The sequence below is a fragment of the Pseudoliparis swirei genome, chromosome 19 (genome assembly GCF_029220125.1).
Source record: "Pseudoliparis swirei isolate HS2019 ecotype Mariana Trench chromosome 19, NWPU_hadal_v1, whole genome shotgun sequence".
NCBI lineage: Eukaryota > Metazoa > Chordata > Actinopteri > Perciformes > Liparidae > Pseudoliparis > Pseudoliparis swirei.
The window spans coordinates 1231169-1251413 of record NC_079406.1 but is presented as its reverse complement, the minus strand read 5'-3'; the positions used below and the strand labels follow the sequence as shown (position 1 = coordinate 1251413).

The 20245-nt window shown below is 50.4% G+C and overlaps 3 protein-coding genes across 9 annotated transcripts; 2 read left to right on the top strand and 1 right to left on the bottom strand.

Moving 5' to 3' along the window:
- Positions 1–328: 328 nt before the first annotated feature.
- Positions 329–2152, top strand: LOC130209253 (basic proline-rich protein-like; the record flags this gene model as incomplete). The annotated part of the gene is made up of 2 exons (XM_056438796.1): positions 329–1034; positions 1728–2152. Coding segments are annotated over 2 exons (1131 nt in total), but the record flags the coding sequence as incomplete, so codon positions are not given.
- A 534-nt stretch (positions 2153–2686) lies between these two features.
- Positions 2687–3744, top strand: gpx3 (glutathione peroxidase 3). The gene is made up of 2 exons (XM_056438797.1): positions 2687–2850; positions 3289–3744. Exons 1-2 carry the CDS (start codon positions 2791–2793, stop codon positions 3499–3501), a joined length of 273 nt encoding a protein of 90 aa, XP_056294772.1. The 5' UTR covers positions 2687–2790; the 3' UTR covers positions 3502–3744.
- A 59-nt stretch (positions 3745–3803) lies between these two features.
- Positions 3804–14253, bottom strand: tnip1 (TNFAIP3 interacting protein 1). 7 transcript variants are annotated; one of them, XM_056438777.1, is made up of 19 exons: positions 14165–14240; positions 13465–13535; positions 12985–13167; positions 11882–12046; positions 11693–11778; positions 11492–11548; positions 10869–11069; positions 10231–10325; positions 9643–9766; positions 9384–9476; positions 9229–9294; positions 8112–8243; positions 7849–7977; positions 7640–7774; positions 6793–6918; positions 6621–6704; positions 6133–6243; positions 5817–5901; positions 3804–5255 (listed from the first exon to the last, which is right to left on the bottom strand). In XM_056438777.1, exons 3-19 carry the CDS (start codon positions 13130–13132, stop codon positions 5143–5145), a joined length of 1950 nt encoding a protein of 649 aa, XP_056294752.1. In that variant the 5' UTR covers positions 13133–13167; positions 13465–13535; positions 14165–14240; the 3' UTR covers positions 3804–5142. The 7 variants fall into 7 exon arrangements, with proteins under 7 accessions (XP_056294752.1, XP_056294750.1, XP_056294751.1 ...); XM_056438775.1 differs by lacking the exon at positions 14165–14240 and adding an exon at positions 13887–14157; XM_056438776.1 differs by lacking the exon at positions 14165–14240 and adding an exon at positions 13933–14157.
- Positions 14254–20245: the final 5992 nt, after the last annotated feature.

Here is a 20245-nt window from a genome sequence, read left to right as displayed (position 1 = left end):
CTCCACCTCGTGCTCCACCACGTGCTCCACCACGTGCTCCACCTCGTGCTCCACCGTGCTCCACCACGTGCTCCACCACGTGCTCCACCTCGTGCTCCACCTCGTGCTCCACCACGTGCTCCACCTCGTGCTCCACCTCGTGCTCCACCACGTGCTCCACGTGCTCCACCGTGCTCCACCTGCTCCACCACGTGCTCCACCACGTGCTCCACCGTGCTCCACCACGTGCTCCACCTCGTGCTCCACCACGTGCTCCACCTCGTGCTCCACCTTGCTCCACCACGTGCTCCACCGTGCTCCACCACGTGCTCCACCACGTGCTCCACCACGTGCTCCACCTCGTGCTCCACCACGTGCTCCACCTCGTGCTCCACCACGTGCTCCACCTCGTGCTCCACCACGTGCTCCACGTGCTCCACCACGTGCTCCACCACGTGCTCCACCTCGTGCTCCACCACGTGCTCCACCTCGTGCTCCACCACGTGCTCCACCACGTGCTCCACCTCGTGCTCCACCACGTGCTCCACCTCGTGCTCCACCACGTGCTCCACCACGTGCTCCACCACGTGCTCCACCACGTGCTCCACCTCGTGCTCCACCTCGTGCTCCACCACGTGCTCCACCACGTGCTCCACCACGTGCTCCACGTGCTCCACCTCGTGCTCCACCTCGTGCTCCACCACGTGCTCCACCTCGTGCTCCACCTCGTGCTCCACCACGTGCTCCACCACGTGCTCCACCTCGTGCTCCACCACGTGCTCCACCTCGTGCTCCACCACGTGCTCCACCTCGTGCTCCACCACGTGCTCCACCTCGTGCTCCACCACGTGCTCCACCTCGTGCTCCACCTCGTGCTCCACCACGTGCTCCACCTCGTGCTCCACCACGTGCTCCACGTGCTCCACCACGTGCTCCACCACGTGCTCCACCACGTGCTCCACCACGTGCTCCACCACGTGCTCCACCTCGTGCTCCACCACGTGCTCCACCACGTGCTCCACCACGTGCTCCACCTCGTGCTCCACCACGTGCTCCACGTGCTCCACCACGTGCTCCACCACGTGCTCCACCGTGCTCCACCACGTGCTCCACCACGTGCTCCACCACGTGCTCCACCACGTGCTCCACCTCGTGCTCCACCACGTGCTCCACCTCGTGCTCCACCTCGTGCTCCACCTCGTGCTCCACCACGTGCTCCACCACGTGCTCCACCACGTGCTCCACCTCGTGCTCCACCTCGTGCTCCACCACGTGCTCCACCACGTGCTCCACCACGTGCTCCACCTCGTGCTCCACCACGTGCTCCACCTCGTGCTCCACCTCGTGCTCCACCACGTGCTCCACCACGTGCTCCACGTGCTCCACCACGTGCTCCACCACGTGCTCCACCACGTGCTCCACGTGCTCCACCTCGTGCTCCACCTCGTGCTCCACCACGTGCTCCACCACGTGCTCCACCTCGTGCTCCACCACGTGCTCCACCTCGTGCTCCACCACGTGCTCCACCACGTGCTCCACCTCGTGCTCCACCACGTGCTCCACCACGTGCTCCACCGTGCTCCACCACGTGCTCCACCGTGCTCCACCACGTGCTCCACCGTGCTCCACCACGTGCTCCACCACGTGCTCCACCGTGCTCCACCCGTGCTCCACCACGTGCTCCACCACGTGCTCCACCGTGCTCCACCACGTGCTCCACCGTGCTCCACCACGTGCTCCACCACGTGCTCCACGTGCTCCACCTCGTGCTCCACCACGTGCTCCACCACGTGCTCCACCACGTGCTCCACCACGTGCTCCACCTCGTGCTCCACCACGTGCTCCACCACGTGCTCCACCTCGTGCTCCACCACGTGCTCCACCACGTGCTCCACGTGCTCCACCTCGTGCTCCACCTCGTGCTCCACCACGTGCTCCACCACGTGCTCCACCACGTGCTCCACCACGTGCTCCACCACGTGCTCCACCACGTGCTCCACCTCGTGCTCCACCACGTGCTCCACCCGTGCTCCACCGTGCTCCACCACGTGCTCCACCTCGTGCTCCACCTCGTGCTCCACCACGTGCTCCACCACGTGCTCCACCACGTGCTCCACCACGTGCTCCACCACGTGCTCCACCACGTGCTCCACCTCGTGCTCCACCACGTGCTCCACCACGTGCTCCACCACGTGCTCCACGTGCTCCACCTCGTGCTCCACCACGTGCTCCACGTGCTCCACCTCGTGCTCCACCACGTGCTCCACCTCGTGCTCCACCTCGTGCTCCACCACGTGCTCCACCTCGTGCTCCACCACGTGCTCCACCACGTGCTCCACCTCGTGCTCCACCTCGTGCTCCACCACGTGCTCCACCACGTGCTCCACCACGTGCTCCACCTCGTGCTCCACCACGTGCTCCACGTGCTCCACCACGTGCTCCACCACGTGCTCCACCTCGTGCTCCACCACGTGCTCCACCGTGCTGCTCCGTGCTCCACCGTGCTCCACCTCGTGCTCAATGCTTCATGTGCTCCATTGTTGTACCCTGTGTGTGTCTGTTGTGTGTGTCTCTTGTGTGTGTCTGTTGTGTGTGTCTCTTGTGTGTGTGTGTGTCTCTTGTGTGTGTCTCTTGTGTGTGTCATGAAGCCCCCCCCGGTGGTCCTCTGGAGCCACGCCCCCGTCCCTGTCCTCGCCCTGGTGGTGAAAGAGGAGGTCCGCGGCCCGGAGGCGCTCGCTGCTCCTCTGACTAACGGCCTCTTTTGGTTGCAGACACGTCCGGCCAGGAAACGGCTTCGTCCCGAACTTCCCGATGTTTGAGAAAGGAGACGTGAACGAACAAGAGGAGCAGGGCGTCTTCACCTTCCTCAAGGTACGCCGAGACCTGAGAGCTGAGAGCTCACTTCATATTAAAGTCTACCTGCAGACATGCATCACTACGTCTCCATCACTATATGCACACACACACACACACACACACACACACACACACTTTAGGTCCACGACAAACACTCAAGGTCTCCTAGGTAGTTTATGAATTCATTATCTTGTTTATTAGTTATCAACTATTTTTATTAGTGAATGCATAACTTGTACTTAACTTTAATGGATCCATTTAATATCTCATGTTAGTGATCAGTTGTTTATTTATATTAGTGAATACATAACTTGTACTTAACTGTAAGAAATTAATTCAATATCTCTATTATTTATATTAGTGAATACACAGCTTGTACTGAGGAATACTCTATTGTTCTATTCTAATGTTCTATTCTAATGTCCTCTCACCTCTGTGCTTGCGGCCCCGCAGGGCTCCTGCCCCCCGGTGGGGGACCTCCTCGGGGACCCGGCCCAGATGTTCTGGTCTCCCGTGAAGCTCAGCGACATCAAGTGGAACTTCGAGAAGTTCCTGGTGGGTCCGGACGGGACGGCGGTGATGAGGTGGCACCCGAGCGTCCGCGTGTCCGCGGTGCGCGCCGACATCCTCCAGTACCTGCTGGAGCAGCGGCGCCCGCCCGGCTAGACCGGACCCACGAGAAAGCTTCCCGTGAGCCGTTAGAATCCCGTTAACGGGTCCCGGCGCACGGAGACGGCACGCCGCATGAAGAGGAGGCCCGAAAGCAGGGAGCCTGCGGAGCCTCCTCGGAGTCCGGGCCCCCGGCGCGCCTCAGCGCATCGGAGCCGCCGGGAGCCCGGAGCCGTGTCCGCTCCTCGCTCGGTACCGTCAAATCTAAACGTGCATAATAATAAAACACGGAGAACACGCCGACGAGGAGCGTCTTCTGTTCTTCTTCAACAGGAAACCACGAGAATAAGACGCGAGAAGACATTTAGAATAGATTTATTAAGCCAGTCAAATACAAAAAGTCTCACATGTGCTTTTGCCTACAGCAAAAAAAGAGAAAGAAACTTCTACAAACCAATAAAATACAACTGCCAGTAACTACAGCGCAACCTTCAAAGTGCAATTCGGCAAAACGTTTCCTGTCCGCTCGCCGGGACTTTAACACGGAGCGTCTTCCAACCGCTGCACACTGTAGAGCCCTTCTACCGGAGGGGGATCTAACGGTAACTGTCCCGTTATCGAGGCTCTTGACTTCTCAGCCAATCACGGGGCAGAGAGCAGAGCCACACCTCCTGGGGGAGGAGTTACAGCTGTATTGCGCAACAATTGGATCTGGGGCCCCTAAATACTGGTGAAAATCTTCCTCTGATGCTCGAGCAACGTTTTTAATGTTTCAGTACTAGCTGCACTGACTACACCTCTACGAAGGGAAGAGGTCTCCATCTGCAGGTCTAGATCTTAGAGGTCCAGATCCTGGGCGTCGGGGCTGAGCTGTGGGCGATGACACAGGATGCAGTATACGATGAGCATGAGGATCGGAATGAGTGGTCAAATCAAGTAGAAGTTGTGTTTAATGAGATTAGGTCCATCGTCATGGGAACAAAGGGTTGTGTGTATGTCCTGTGCATTGTGTATTGTGTCTGATACAAACGGACAATGTCAATAGCTACGATATATTGGGGTTACACTAACGACATAGAAAGAACAGCGTTACTAAAGACGATGATTCACACGGAGTCAATGCAACTATCAAAACAGCAGGTTATAAATAAATTATCAATAATCACAATCATGTTTTTTTTGGTATGATACCATGAAAATGTCATTTTCCCAACATTTTTGTATTCCAACAACCACTTTTTGAACAGTTACACGCATGGGACATATTTCTATAACATCGATGGGACCGAGGAGATCACGCGGTCGATGACGTAATGCACACGCATGACGTTCAGCGAGGGAATGAGGACATGTTCATTGGGGGGATGGCTTCCTGTAACACGCGTCGGGTCGTTACAGAGATACAAGCACGGAGGTATACTCTCTGGAAAAAAAGATCAATGTTAATTATTCCAACCTATTTTAATGAATGACTTCAGTTCCTGATAAAAAACAAAACAAACCTAAAGTAAATAATATTTAATGTATATACTCAGCGAAGTGTTCCACAAATATCCTTATAAAACGCAAGTATAAACAACATTACAATAGGATATCTACACTTCAGTAGGAAAATTATAGGTCAAATCACACCGTGTCAACTCAAAAACAAACTGATTTCATGCTACTACCCAGAATCCTCTTGGTGGGCGTGATGCTTTAGTGCTTTCCGGGGTCAATGTTCTGTCGCTCCCTTTTCCCAAATCCGGCCGTCGTGGCCGTCGCTGCAGAGGCTGTTGTTGTTGTTGTTGTCGCTGCGGCGGAGGACTGGTCTGCAGAGAAGAAACAACGCGTCACTTTCAGCCACGGACGCCGTTTAAAATGAACGTTAAACATGAGGCGCGTCCAATGAGACGCCAGGAGGGCAAGAATCTGCATTTATTACGTAAATAAATGACACCATGTTCAGATGTTCAGGCTCACGAAGAAATGAAGATAATCATCAATACTCTCTACATAGTTAATGTGGTAAATGAATATTTTCATATATATAGGAGGGGTAGAAAACCCTTTTTATGTGAGCGCAGCTGAAAACAGTTATGCTGCTGAGAGAAGCTATAAAACTGGCCTTCCTTTGAGCCACAAGAACAACTACATTAATATTTACAATAAACATCATTATTTATAACCTCGTCAACGTCTTGACTAGATTTTATATTCATTTTAAATTCATTTGAGGAATAAAAGTGAGAGTTTTCATGGAAAACACCAAATTCTCTGACCCCAAACTGTGTCTATGATAATTGATCCTACCGTCATCTGGTCACAGACGGTATTGATCCGCAGCCTCAGGTGTTCATGTCGAGTCAATAGTAAACACAGCTGGCCCGTACCTGCATTCTCGGCGGGGGGTCTGGAGCTCTCGCCCACGGCTCTGGCTCCTCTCGGCTGCGGGAACGACGACTGCCACGGAAAACCCTGCCGAAGAGAGAGGACCCCCTTAGAACCCGGATCCACTGCATAGACCCCCCCCCCCCCCTCATCAAAACCAGCAGGCCTCAGAGTCTGTGCCGTGACCTCACGGCGGTCATTGAATGTAGGCGTGGCTACGTAGCGCTACAGTTGAGACCTCATTGCACCCCAAGAGATGGAGAGAGAAAAGGGCCTTCGAGTCCCTCCGGAGACAGAGGGGCCTCAGAGGACCCTTACCGGGGCAACGGGCTGGAGGTCTCGTACGGGGGGCGGTGCGGTGGCGCCGGCTGCATTGGGCATCCGGGGAGGGAAGTGTGTGGGCCAGCCCTCGGGGCCCTGCGGTCCCACCTGCACAGAGGGACCACAGTAGGGGGGGGGGCTCAGCGGGGGGTCTGAGGTACGTCTGTCCTGCCCCTACGAGGGATCACAAGGTCACGCCTGATCCCCCCAACCGGCTGCGACCCTCAGCCCGGCATGGCCGCCGCTGACCTTTGACCCTAATGCCGCTGAGGAGCGTGACCCCCGAAGCACTGACTGACAAGCTGGAGTGAGGCTCTGTCTGGCCGCTATACAGCATTCTGTCACAAGGGGGCGCTATTCAGCCATAAGCTGCTGCACGGTCCATCCCAAAGGCTTGGAGAGGGGGCCCAGAAACTCGTCACCTCTCCCCGAGGCTCCGCCCCCAGGCTCCGCCCCCAGGCTCCGCCCTGAGCTGCAGCCGGTACCTGTTTGTGGTGCTGCATCTGGAGTCGCTCCAGCTTACATCGCTCCGTCCGCTCCCTCTGACACTCGTTCTGTGCCTGGTGGAGCTGAACCGCAAAGAAAAGATCATAAAAATCAAACATGAGCAGTTCAGTTATAACAGATTAAAATCATTCCTCGTCATGCCACACACACCTGATTGGTCAGATTAGTGATCTGACCCTGAAGTCTCTCAACCTGCCGCCTCAAATCCTCCTTCTCCTCGTTCATGCGCTCGCGGTCGCTCCTCTCTTTCCTGAAGTCTTCTTCAAAGATCTTCACCTGGAGCACAAAACAACGACTCAAAGGCAGCCGAGGGAACGCAGGCGAGACATCGACAGGACTGTGAGGACGTTAGAGATGAAGGTAGAGACACCTGAACTTTGCTTATCGCACCGATCAAAAACCAGCGTGTTCAAAATGTAAAAAGTTAGACGGGATGACCACAAACTCCCCTCAGTTAGCAGCAGTTAGCTCTCTACGTGCTAACAATGCAGCATTATCAGGGGGCACTTTGGGCAGGGGGGTCAAACTCATGGTCACCGTGGGCCACATCAGCATCATGGCCGCCCTCTTAAAGGGCCGGAAACATTTTTTAAACTCATCGAACATGTTGTTCAATAACTCTCTTTGCATTTGATTATTGTTTATTTCAGTGTAGAAATATTGTACATAGGAAGAGGTCTCTTATATTACAACATAAATCCATTTAAATTGAAACCTTCAAAATAAAAGCACGGGAAATTTTGATCACACGTCTTTCAAGCCGTTAGGGGCCACAGAAAATGATGCGGCGGGCCGGATTTGGCCCGCGGGCCTCGTGTTTGACACCTGTGACAGAGTGTAGGAGAGCCTTTAAGTAACGGTAAAGATCCGCTATCAGAGGACACGCCTTGTTATTGTTGGTCCAGATATCAGATCAGGTGGTATCAGTCATCTCCCATACTGGTACCCACCAACTGAAGAGTGAGTGAGTGTGTGTGTGTGTGTGTGTGTGTCTGACCTGTTCCTTCAGCACAGCGATCTGAGTGAGCAGCTCCTGTTTCTTCAGGTTATTGGCTGCGTCGGCGAAGGTGCTCTGACCCGGCGGCTGCTGAGACGCTGACGGGGTGTGCAGGTTCAGGGCCTCCTCTAGAGCCTGGAGGCAGACACAGCGAGCGTTAGCGGGGGGGCGCGTCTCCGTGGGCGAGAGGAGGGAGCCGAGGCACTCGCCCTGTTGAGCCGCTGGATCTCCTTCTCCTGGTACTCCCTCTGCTTGCTGAGGGGCAGCAGCTGGTCCTGCAGGTAGCGGATCTTCTGCTTCAGCTCCGTGGTCTCAGAGTTGAGGCACTCCTTCTCCCCCTGAAACACACACAACCATGACTTTTCCAGGCCTTGAAATGACCATTTTAAAATCCTATGACTTTTTCAGGTTTTCCATGTCCGTACGAACCCCGCCTGGGCTTCGTGGTCTCACCTGGGCTTCGTGGTCTCACCTGCACATTCTCAATCTTGGACTTGGCGAGCAGCAGCTTCTTGTCGTAGTCGCGCTGCCGCTGCTCGCGCTCCGCCTCCAGCTCAACCACCGTCTTCTGGGACTCGGCCAGCCGCTGCCTGAGGTCTGTGATCTGAGACAACGAGCGGCATCGGGTTGAGGGCGGCGCTCTCAAACACTCCAACCCCAGAAGAGGAGGCGATTACATCTCTGGCTGTTACGCATGTTGGGATACGTCCGTAGGAACGTACGACATGGAATTATAAACTCAACCGCAGGCCGCTCTGCGTATCCAACGTGAACAAAGCCAGCGGCGCAGGAGGACACGTGAAGGCTCCTGTGGTCTGAACCCAGAGGCTGCAGGGGGTCCCAACTCAGTGTGAATGGAGGTGTGCACGAGTGTGTGTGTGTGTGCGTCTCTGCTGCACCGCGAGAGGAAGTCAGCGGGTACCAGAGAGGAGGGGAATTCTGCCTGCGGCGCGACGTGTGAGGTGTGCGCTCAGAGAGCGGCTGCAGGGCGCCACCTTTCCACTGGACGACGGAGGAAACACGCGGCGCTTCACCTGCGCCTTTAAAATAACTTCCGAAAGACATAATCCCTGAGATCCGCCATTTAAAATCACGTTAACGCTCGAGGAAAGAGCGTCGTCTATTGTTCCGCTGGAGCAAAGGAAAATGTGTTGAATAAAGTTTTCTTTCAATAGAGCAAAAGAAAAACGGCGAAACACTTTAACACCATTTATAATAATACAGTTTTATGGAACATGCACTAAATAAATATAGAGATGCATTATGTACTAAATAAACATATAGATGCATTATGTACTCAATAAACATATAGATTATAGATAGCCATTCTTCGACAATGTTTGAAGTCTAAAAATAAATCTGGTACATTTAAATGGTCTTTGAAATATCCAAAGAATTTAACAAATATTTTAAAAAAACAGTCAAGAATACTTGTTGGACTGGAATGAAATAGTCTTTTCATGAAATAAAAATAAGCTTTTTAATTGACTTGAAATGACGAAACTGAAAATGTTTGTCATGATGAATCAGAGAGAATCCCGTATTAATTCTGCTTCCTGAGCCTAATCACAATAAAGCCATCGCTGTACCTTCTGTTCAAACTGGGCCTTCATGGAGGTCCACTGGACGTCCCACTGCTTGTTCACCTCCAGAACCTGCAGACAAACCAACATGAAGGAAACGGATCAGAGACTTCCCTTCTGAGGAGGACGCGCAGCCAGAGCAGCACAAATAAAAGACTCACATCCTTCCTCTGCTTCTCCAAAAGCTTGATCTTCTTTTCGTACACCTCGACGTCACACGGCCGACTCTGGCTTTTCTCTGCAGCTTTTCCACTCTGAGGGCACAACAGACATTCATCATCACCACATTCCTCCATAACCCCACACCGTACGAGTTTATACCGGTCAAAAGTTGACTGGAAAACACTTTAAAATAAAGAATATTTGGCACGTGAATGAAGGAAAAGGATCCAACATTCTCTGCCGTTTAATGCGAGCTACCTTCTGCGGGGTGGTGGCCTCCATCTTGGGTCTCACCGCAGCCGATTCCTCCTTCACCGGCTCCTCGGTGTCGAGTGTCGCTGCTGGTCCCGTCACCAGCTCCTTGAGCTTCAGATTCTCCTGCCTGAAAACCGGCAAGAACACCAACGTGATCATCTGGGAGCGAGGTTCCTTCGCAGAGCGCCGCTCAGCTTCAGGAAGTCCTCCGGGAAGAACCGGCGCTCCCCTCCGACAGAGAGCGGCGGAATAATCAGAGGTGAAAGTATCCACGACGAAGTAAAAACAGGTTTGCGTGTCAAACGATATGCGGGAGCTCTTTCCCTCTTCATGCAGAAGGTCACGAGAGACCAAGTTGTTACACAGTAAAAAAGAAGATCAAAAGGAGTGAGACGTGAAATAGTTTGAATTATTTGTCAGGAACATACTGAAAATCTCAAAATGAGTTCTGACTTTACGAACCTCCACCGGCTCCCGGTCAAGTACAGGATAGACTTCAAACTCCTAAACAACCTGGCCCCTCCCTCTCTCTCTGACTCCTCCCCCTCCACGCTCCAGCCCGTTGCCTCAGGTCCACAACAGCAACATTACCTCAGCTGGTCCAGGTCGTGGTTCCTGATGTGATGATCCTCGTCCATCTTCTTCCGGAGCTCATTGTTCTCCTGTCTGAGCTGCTCACAGAGAGTCTGTGAAGCCAGAATCACAAACATCCGTATGACGACATCAACATGTATTTTATGTGTGAACAGAGAGCCAGAAGCAGCTACCGCTAACACAACGGCACAATGCCATCTAAAAGAAAATATATAAATGTTCTTACTTTTATAAATATAAATTAAGCAGTAATGTGTGTCACAAGTTTAAAGCAGTGATGCACTGGTGCCGTCCACTCTTTATGGGATCATCCATGTTATATAGAACATCTAACATGACAATGCATTCACATTGTGCCGTGTGTAGTTTTAGTTGTTTTAGTGAATTTAATGCACAACAAATGCCAAACCCGTGCAGACAACTGTTCAAGACTCAAACACGACGGTTTATGACTCGTCAGAAAAGAATGTACATTTTCCTACGCATTAAAAACGATGACCGCCGTCCTCGTTCCACACTTCCATTACAGAAATCAGAGATGAGTTACAACAACTTTAAACCTCCCAATATTTAGACGTATGAATCCGTAATGTCATGAGAGTCAGCGGTCAGCTTTTGGTCGTCCGGGGGCGCACCTGTAGGAGGGAAGTCCTCTGCTCATTCTTCTGGACCTTAGAGGACAGGTGGTGGAACTCCACCGCCATGCGCCCCAGGTGAGCCAGCAGCTGGTTGGGGTTGGACTCCTCGGCGAAGATGCTGAAGGAGCTCTCCAGTCTCTTCAGCTGGCTGACCAGCCCGATGTTCTCCTGAGGCACGACGGGGACCGCGGACCCGGCCTGCAGACATCCAGGCGGTTAGCCTCTGAGTCGAGTTAACAGGCTCAATAGCATCAGTTTGGACAAAATGCATGCCAGAAATATGGTGGCATCGTGTCCTCTGAACACATCCTGGAGGACGTAGCGTGGATGAATCAGCGCTGTAATTCTAGTCAGTAATAATCCTGGACTTTCCCCCGGCTGACTCAGGTATTGAGTTTGTTGTTGAGTCACCAACAAGGATATGTTCCTAACACTGAGGCTATAAAAGGTTGGCCTGATTAGAAGTTACGAAATAGTTTTTCTTTTTTTGGGAGTGAGTATTGTGATATTCTAAACATTTTAAATAGTTGATCAGATAAAATAAAGAAAAATCTTCTTCCTTTTGAGCTCCTGTGGTAGTTAACTGCTTCAGAATGTGTGTCCCAGAGTCTGGTACGTACAGTCAAGACATCTGAAGTCTTCCCCTCTACATTCACCACCTCGAACTCTGAGGCCTCCTGTAAAGAAAATAAAAATAAAAGTAGCACGTCAGTGCACACAGCGACTGTAATCGCATCAAAAAGCTTTACAAACTTTCCATTTACAATCATCACAACGTTGCTCCCGTCTGCAGCTCAGATCTCACAGGACACGAGACTTACGCTGGGCTTCTCGGGCTGGAGGGTCTTCCCCGAGCAGCTGGCCTGCTCCTCCTTCTGCTCGGCAGCGGGGTGTAAACAGTGTTTACCTGAAACGCCAAGGGGAAGTGTCAGCCGAGTAGCACAGCGCGCCCTGCAGTTAAAACAGATTATCCACAACACATCTAGCTAATAACTTAAATGAACAATCACCATCAAGTACGTGAGGCCTGCTCTGCGCCTCCGTGTGAACCGGCCCTCCCATGCACAGACTGGCGGCGAAGCTGGAGGACTTGAGGGCCTCGTTGTCTCTCACCAGCTCCTCCACCCGCTGACGGAGCTTCGACGCTTCCGATTGAGACTCTTCCAGCAACTCGCCTGCGAGGTTCAGAGAGATGTTGTCTCAGCCGCGCACATGAACCGACTTCTCTTCACTGCCGAGAACAGATCTATCGGCTGTCATCAGATACGACAGAAGCCGGGTGACGCACCGCGAGCGAGCAGCACTCCTCCGGTGAGTCACACGAGGAGCAATCAGGCCGCTGCATGAAAGCTTTTCAACAAACGCCCGGAGAAGATCAGCCAGCTTTACGACATTCCAACAGTCTCCCTTTTGGCATTCCTATATTTTTACTTCAGTCGTGTAATCTGTCATGCTAGACATCGCATGACGACTTTAAGGCTGCGTTGTTAGATTTAAATGGTTGATTAAAATATACACTACCGGTCAAAAGTTTGAGAACACCTCCCCCGTTGTTCTAGTTTTTATATAAATGAAAGCAGTTCAAGTGAATAACCTGGAAAGGTACAAAAGGTCAGCGGCAAACTGACGACGGTTAAACAAAAGTTTAGGTGACCAAAAACTGAAAAATAATGTACATTTCAGTTATACAGAAAGGCCTTTTTCAGGGAACAAGTGATGGGTTCACGACTCTGAAGTAAATGAAGCTTTGAAAGTTGATGCTAACAATTCCTACAGGCGTCTAAACTTGTGTGGATTACTTACTAACCCTCTGTCTGTATAACAGGCTGTGTTCCTACACCTTCTTCAGCATTATTTGGAGAATATTGTGCTGCAGGACGTAGCATATTATTCTTATAATGGCATGAAAAAGGCAATTAACAAAGGAAGAGAGACAGATATAACCCGTAAAAGTGTAGCTCTTTCCTTTAGAGAAATGGAGGTGTTCTAAAGCTTTTGACCGGTAGTATATATATATATATATATATATATATATGCGTGTAAAAATATGTTCAGATGTTCAGACCGATGTGTAATTCCAGAAAGCAGCCGGCCTCAGCTCTTGGGAACATACCTAAGCTCCTCAGTCCCCTCATGCGCTCCCTCAGGATGCCGTTCTCCTCCAGGAGCTGCCTGTAGCTGCCCCCCCCGCCGGCCTCCTCCCGGGCCTTGACCTCACTCCCACCGGGGTCATAGATGCGGTACGGGCCTTTCCCTTCCATCGCCGTCGCTCACTTCCTAGACATGGTTCTCTGAACTGTAAAAAAAAGAGAACGTTATTTTCAGCTTAATTTAAAAAATATATAAAATATCAGCTGCTGCTCAGTAGAAGATAAAATAAAACCTATTTAAAGACACATTGTAGAAGCTTTACAGCAAACAAACTGCTGGACGGGGGACAACTTTAACACTGAGGCACACCTGGATCCCAGGTTAAAAGGGTAACAGGTGTGTTGCTCATAGGCCACGAGGAAGGGTGGAGGGTCAAGCATGAGAGGAGCCGACAGAAATAGTTGAACACTAAAATGAGTACGAGGAAAAATAACTGACTTACTTCTTGGTACTAATTGTCCTTCATTAGAAACATCGATGAACCGCCGCTATTAATGCCGCAATATTACAAACCTAAGAAATATAAACATGTTTCTGTTACTTCTTGATGGCAGATTAAATAAATACCACCCACTCAGATGAGGTCTGTGCTGTGAGCTAGAAACCCTTGTTCTCACTTTATAATCTACACCAGGACAAGAAAATACGATCGAAGCACAGAGAATGAAATACAGATTCACAGCTTTGAGAGCTGAAAAGCAGCAACATTATCCCCCTGGTGCCAAATAGTGAACCATATGGCAAGAGTGAGCTAACGTGTGTGATGGTTCACTCCTACATCGCTCACATCCAAAGGGGGGAAAAGACAAAAAAACACAGAGAAAAATGGTAAATGTTCGATGAAACCTGAAAACAAACATCTACCCAATAGTCGAGTCAAATCCAGCACAATCCAGATATCGATATCTACCTCGATTGGCTGAAGGAGGCTAATATTAGTTTTCGCTGTTGTCATGCAAATCGCGAGCAGCATCCTCGTTAGCCGTCGGCTAGCTACCAGCTACATGACAGTGCGGGACCGGAAGCCGCTCCGCTCGTCTTTTTAAACCCACTATAAATGCTTTTATTGCCGCAGTAAGTGTGTTGGGAAGCGCCGTTAGCCGGCAAACAAAAGAACAAAGAGGTGTCTTTTGTCCGGGTACCGTTCAGCTCGCGGCGGCCTCTCGCTTCGCTAGCCCAGACATCTATTGCGGAAGTGGTCTTCTGGTCGGTGCCGTAACCCGGGAGTTTCCACCTCGTTTGATGTAAACAACGAGTGATTGACAGCCCGGCGGACCAATCAGGACGCGGCTCCGTGTCAGCGGGACACCGCCCAGGAGCCACCGGCCGTAATGTAAACACAGAGCAAAACGTGAGTCTGGGAGAAGTTTTACCAGGATTACACAAGCTGGACGTTTAAATATGTCATAATAATGTTTAATAAATAATAATATATGTTCCATATAACGCAATGGCACGTGCGAGTAAATCAGATAATCAGCCAATGTTTTTTCTTTAATCGTGATTAAATTAATTAAACAACTTCTTATTCTTTTTTTCTTTTTGTAATTCGCTTTATAGTCCAGGGACAAACCCAACAGTTTTCATAGAAATACTTTTTTCTTCATTGATAAATGTAGAGAAGGGGCTGTTGGGGGTTTCTGTTATTGCATCACACATTGCCTCTGAACTAGAAAAGGTTACACCAAACTTTTTTAAGCACTATAATTTAACACAGAATATTATGTATGAAAGCTGCTGTAAGATATATCATATCAATATTGTGATTGGGATAGCACAGGATTATTTATTATTATTGATTAATCAAACAATGATTTTGTCTTTATCAATTAGTTATTCAGTTGATCAAATAAAATATATTAGTTAAAAAAACAAAAAGGCTGTATAACTCAATTGTATTATTCAAACGGTTTCCTTTGTACTACAAACGGTCCAAATACCTAAACACACAACACAAAGCATTACACTAAGTATTCACAATTTAAGGAATAGAAAAAGAGTTAAACAATAAGTAAATTATCAAAATAGTTGTCTGTCAATTAATTAAGTAATTAATTAATATAGGAATCCTTTCAGCTCTGACTGTTAAATGTTACATGTGGTTACTTTATAATAATACCACGATTAAGTTGAAATGTAATGTCATTTTCTGGTATTATATATATATAATAAATAATATATATATATTATTTATATCTGTATATATATAATAAATATATTTTAAATGGCGTGGCAGTCACAGGTTAAGACACAGTTCTTTATTAACTTTATTTCCGGCACCTCACTGACCAAGAATGAATTATTTAGAGCAATAGTGACATCTTGTGGGAATAAACAAACAGGTAATCTGTCATTTATTTGATCATATTTATTCATTCTTCAGTTAAGTGAAGCACAAACTACTTCTGATTCATTTCATCTGGTGACCAGCTACTTGTAGACTGACCCATACAGCTGTTACTCCTCTGTAATGGATCTACATTATTAATTTAACTACAAAAAAAAGTCCACTAATCAAAAAAGTAAATGGTGCCGCTGCTCGACCTCAAAGACCAAACCGCTCCAGTCTCTAAATGTATAATCTCAGATGTCAGAGCCTCGGACCTCGTGAAGCGTGTTGTGTTCACAGGGAAACACCTGGTGTCAGAACGGTGTCGTACGATTCATGATGAATTAATCAGAATCACACACATGTTTTATATTTATTATTACCACCACTATTACCTCCTGTAAGAAAGAAAATAGTGCGCCAGTAATACTGAAGAACAATTAATGTTAAAACTGCCCATAATAGTACCTTATAATGCAGTTAAAACTAAATAATAGTACCTTATAATGCAGTTAAAACTGTATATAATAGTAACTTATAATGCAGATACAACTGTATATAATAGAAACTTATAATGCAGATAAAACGATATAATAGTATCTTATAATGCAGATAAAACTATGTAAAAGTATTTTATAATGCAGATACAACTGTATATAATAGTTCCTTATAAAGCAGATAAAACGTTATAATAGTATCTTATAATGCATATATAACTGTATATAATAGAACCTTATAATGCAGTTTAAACTGTTTTAGATTTAATTGCAGAGTCACTAAAAAATTAAAAGATATTATGATTTTAAACAATATGAGAGACCAGAGACCAGAGACTAGAGACCAGAGACCAGAGACCAGAGACTAGAGACCAGAGACTAGAGACTAGAGACTAGAGACTAGAGACCAGAGACCAGAGACTAGAGACTAGAGACCAGAGACCAGAGACTAGAGACTAGAGACCAGAGACCAGAGACTAGAGACCAGAGACTAGAGACCAGAGACCTGAGACTAGAGACCAGAGACCAGAGACCAGAGACTAGAGACCAGAGACCAGAGACTAGAGACCAGAGACCAGAGACTAGAGACCAGAGACCAGAGACTAGAGACTAGAGACCAGAGACCAGAGACCAGAGACCAGAGACCAGAGACCAGAGACCAGAGACCAGAGACCAGAAGACCAGGAGACTAGAGACCAGAGACCAGAGACCAGAGACCAGAGACCAGAGACCAGAGACTAGAGGCCAGAGACTCGAGACTGAGACCAGAGACCAGGACCAGACCAGAGACCAGAGACCAGAGACCAGAGACCAGAGACTAGAGACCAGAGACCAGAGACCAGAGACCAGAGACCAGAGACCAGAGACCAGAGACCAGAGACCAGAGACCAGAGACCAGAGACTAGACTAGAGACCAGAGACCAGAGACTAGAGACCAGAGACCAGAGACCAGAGAGAGACTAGAGACCAGAGACCAGAGAGAGACTAGAGACCAGAGACCAGAGACCAGAGACCAGAGAGAGACCAGAGACCAGAGACCAGAGACCAGAGACCAGAGACCAGAGACTAGAGACCAGAGACCAGAGACTAGAGACCAGAGACCAGAGACCAGAGAGAGACTAGAGACCAGAGACTAGAGACCAGAGACCAGAGACCAGAGACCAGAGACCAGAGACCAGAGACCAGAGAGAGACCAGAGACCAGAGACCAGAGACTAGAGACTAGAGACCAGGACTAGAGACCAGAGAGAGACTAGAGACCAGAGACCAGAGACCAGAGACCAGAGACCAGAGACCAGAGACCAGAGACTAGAGACCAGAGACCAGAGACTAGAGACCAGAGACCAGAAACTAGACCACAGAGTAGAGACCAGAGACTAGACCACGGACTAGAGACCAGAGACCAGAGACCAGAGACCAGAGACTAGAGACCAGAGACCAGAGACTAGAGACCAGAGACCAGAGACCAGAGACCAGAGACCAGAGACCAGAGACCAGAGACTAGAGACCAGAGACTAGAGACCAGAGACTAGAGACCAGAGACCAGAGACCAGAGACTAGAGACCAGAGACCAGAGACCAGAGACCAGAGACCAGAGACCAGAGACCAGAGACCAGAGACCAGAGACCAGAGACTAGAGACCAGAGACTAGAGACCAGAGACCAGAGACCAGAGACCAGAGACCAGAGACCAGAGACCAGGAGACTAGAGACCAGAGACCAGAGACCAGAGACCAGAGACCAGAGACTAGAGACCAGAGACTAGAGACCAGAGACCAGAGACCAGAGACTAGAGACCAGAGACAGAGACTAGAGACCAGAGACCAGAGACCAGAGACTAGAGACCAGAGACCAGAGACCAGAGACCAGAGACTAGAGACCAGAGACTAGAGACCAGAGACCAGAGACCAGAGACCAGAGACCAGAGACTAGAGACCAGAGACTAGAGACCAGAGACTGAGACCAGAGACCAGAGACCAGGAGACCAGAGACCAGAGACCAGAGACCAGAGACCAGAGACCAGAGACCAGAGACTAGAGACCAGAGACCAGAGACCAGAGACCAGAGACCAGAGACCAGAGACTAGAGACCAGAGACCAGAGACCAGAGACCAGAGACAGAGACCAGAGACCAGAGACCAGAGACCAGAGACCAGAGACCAGAGACCAGAGACCAGAGACCAGAGACTAGAGACCAGAGACCAGAGACCAGAGACCAGAGACCAGAGACCAGAGACTGAGACCAGAGACCAGAGACCAGAGACCAGAGACTAGAGACCAGAGACCAGAGACCAGAGACCAGAGACCAGAGACCAGAGACCAGAGACCAGAGACTAGAGACCAGAGACCAGAGACCAGAGACCAGAGACCAGAGACCAGAGACCAGAGACCAGAGACCAGAGACTAGAGACCAGAGACCAGAGACCAGAGACCAGAGACCAGAGACCAGAGACCAGAGACCAGAGACCAGAGACCAGAGACCAGAGACCAGAGACTGAGACCAGAGACCAGAGACCAGAGACTGAGACCAGAGACCAGAGACCAGAGACCAGAGACTGAGACCAGAGACCAGAGACCAGAGACCAGAGACCAGAGACCAGAGACCAGAGACCAGAGACCAGAGACCAGAGACCAGAGACCAGAGACCAGAGACCAGAGACCAGAGACCAGAGAGAGACCAGAGACCAGAGACCAGAGACTGAGACCAGAGACCAGAGACCAGAGACCAGAGACCAGAGACCAGAGACCAGAGACCAGAGACCAGAGACCAGAGACCAGAGACCAGAGACCAGAGAGACCAGAGACCAGAGACCAGAGACCAGAGACCAGAGACGAGAGACGAGAGACCAGAGACCAGAGACCAGAGACCAGAGACCAGAGACCAGAGACCAGAGACCAGAGACCAGAGACCAGAGACCAGAGACCAGAGACCAGAGACCAGAGACCAGAGACCAGAGACCAGAGACCAGAGACCAGAGACCAGAGACCAGAGACCAGAGACCAGAGACCAGAGACCAGAGACCAGAGACCAGAGACCAGAGACTAGAGACCAGAGACCAGAGACCAGAGACCAGAGACTAGAGACCAGAGACCAGAGACCAGAGACCAGAGACCAGAGACTAGACCAGAGTAGAGACCAGAGACCAGAGACCAGAGACCAGAGACCAGAGACCAGAGACCAGAGACCAGAGACCAGAGACCAGAGACTAGAGACCAGAGACCAGAGACCAGAGACCAGAGACCAGAGACCAGAGACCAGAGACCAGGAACCAGAGACCAGAGACCAGAGACCAGAGACCAGAGACCAGAGACCAGAGACCAGAGACCAGACCAGAGACCAGAGACCAGACCAGAGACCAGCCCTGAGACCAGAGACTAGACCAGAGACCAGAGACCAGAGACAGAGACTAGACCAGACCAGAGACCAGAGACCAGAGACTAGAGACCAGACCAGAGACCAGAGACTAGAGACCAGAGACCAGAGACCAGAGACCAGAGACCAGAGACCAGAGACCAGAGACCAGAGACCAGAGACCAGAGACCAGAGACCAGAGACTAGAGACCAGAGACCAGAGACCAGAGACCAGAGACCAGAGACCAGAGACTGAGACCAGAGACCAGAGACCAGAGACCAGAGACCAGAGACCAGAGACCAGAGACCAGAGACCAGAGACAGGAGACAGAGACCAGAGACCAGAGACTAGAGACAGAGACCAGAGACCAGAGACCAGAGACTAGAGACCAGAGACCAGAGACCAGAGACCAGAGACCAGAGACCAGAGACCAGAGACCAGAGACTAGAGACCAGAGACCAGAGACCAGAGACCAGAGACCAGAGACCAGAGACCAGAGACCAGAGACTAGAGACCAGAGACCAGAGACCAGAGACCAGAGACCAGAGACCAGAGACCAGAGACCAGAGACCAGAGACCAGAGACCAGAGACCAGAGACTAGAGACTTGAGACCAGAGACCAGAGACTAGAGACCAGAGACCAGAGACCAGAGACCAGAGACCAGAGACCAGAGACCAGAGACCAGAGACCAGAGACCAGAGACTAGAGACCAGAGACTAGAGACCAGAGACCAGAGACCAGAGACTAGAGACCAGAGACCAGAGACCAGAGACCAGAGACTAGAGACCAGAGACCAGAGACCAGAGACCAGAGACCAGAGACCAGAGACCAGAGACCAGAGACCAGAGACCAGAGACCAGAGACTAGAGACTAGAGACTAGAGACCAGAGACCAGAGACCAGAGACTAGAGACCAGAGACCAGAGACCAGAGACTAGAGACCAGAGACCAGAGACCAGAGACTAGAGACCAGAGACTAGAGACCAGAGACCTGAGACCAGAGACTAGAGACCAGAGACCAGAGACTAAAGACTAGAGGCTAGAGAC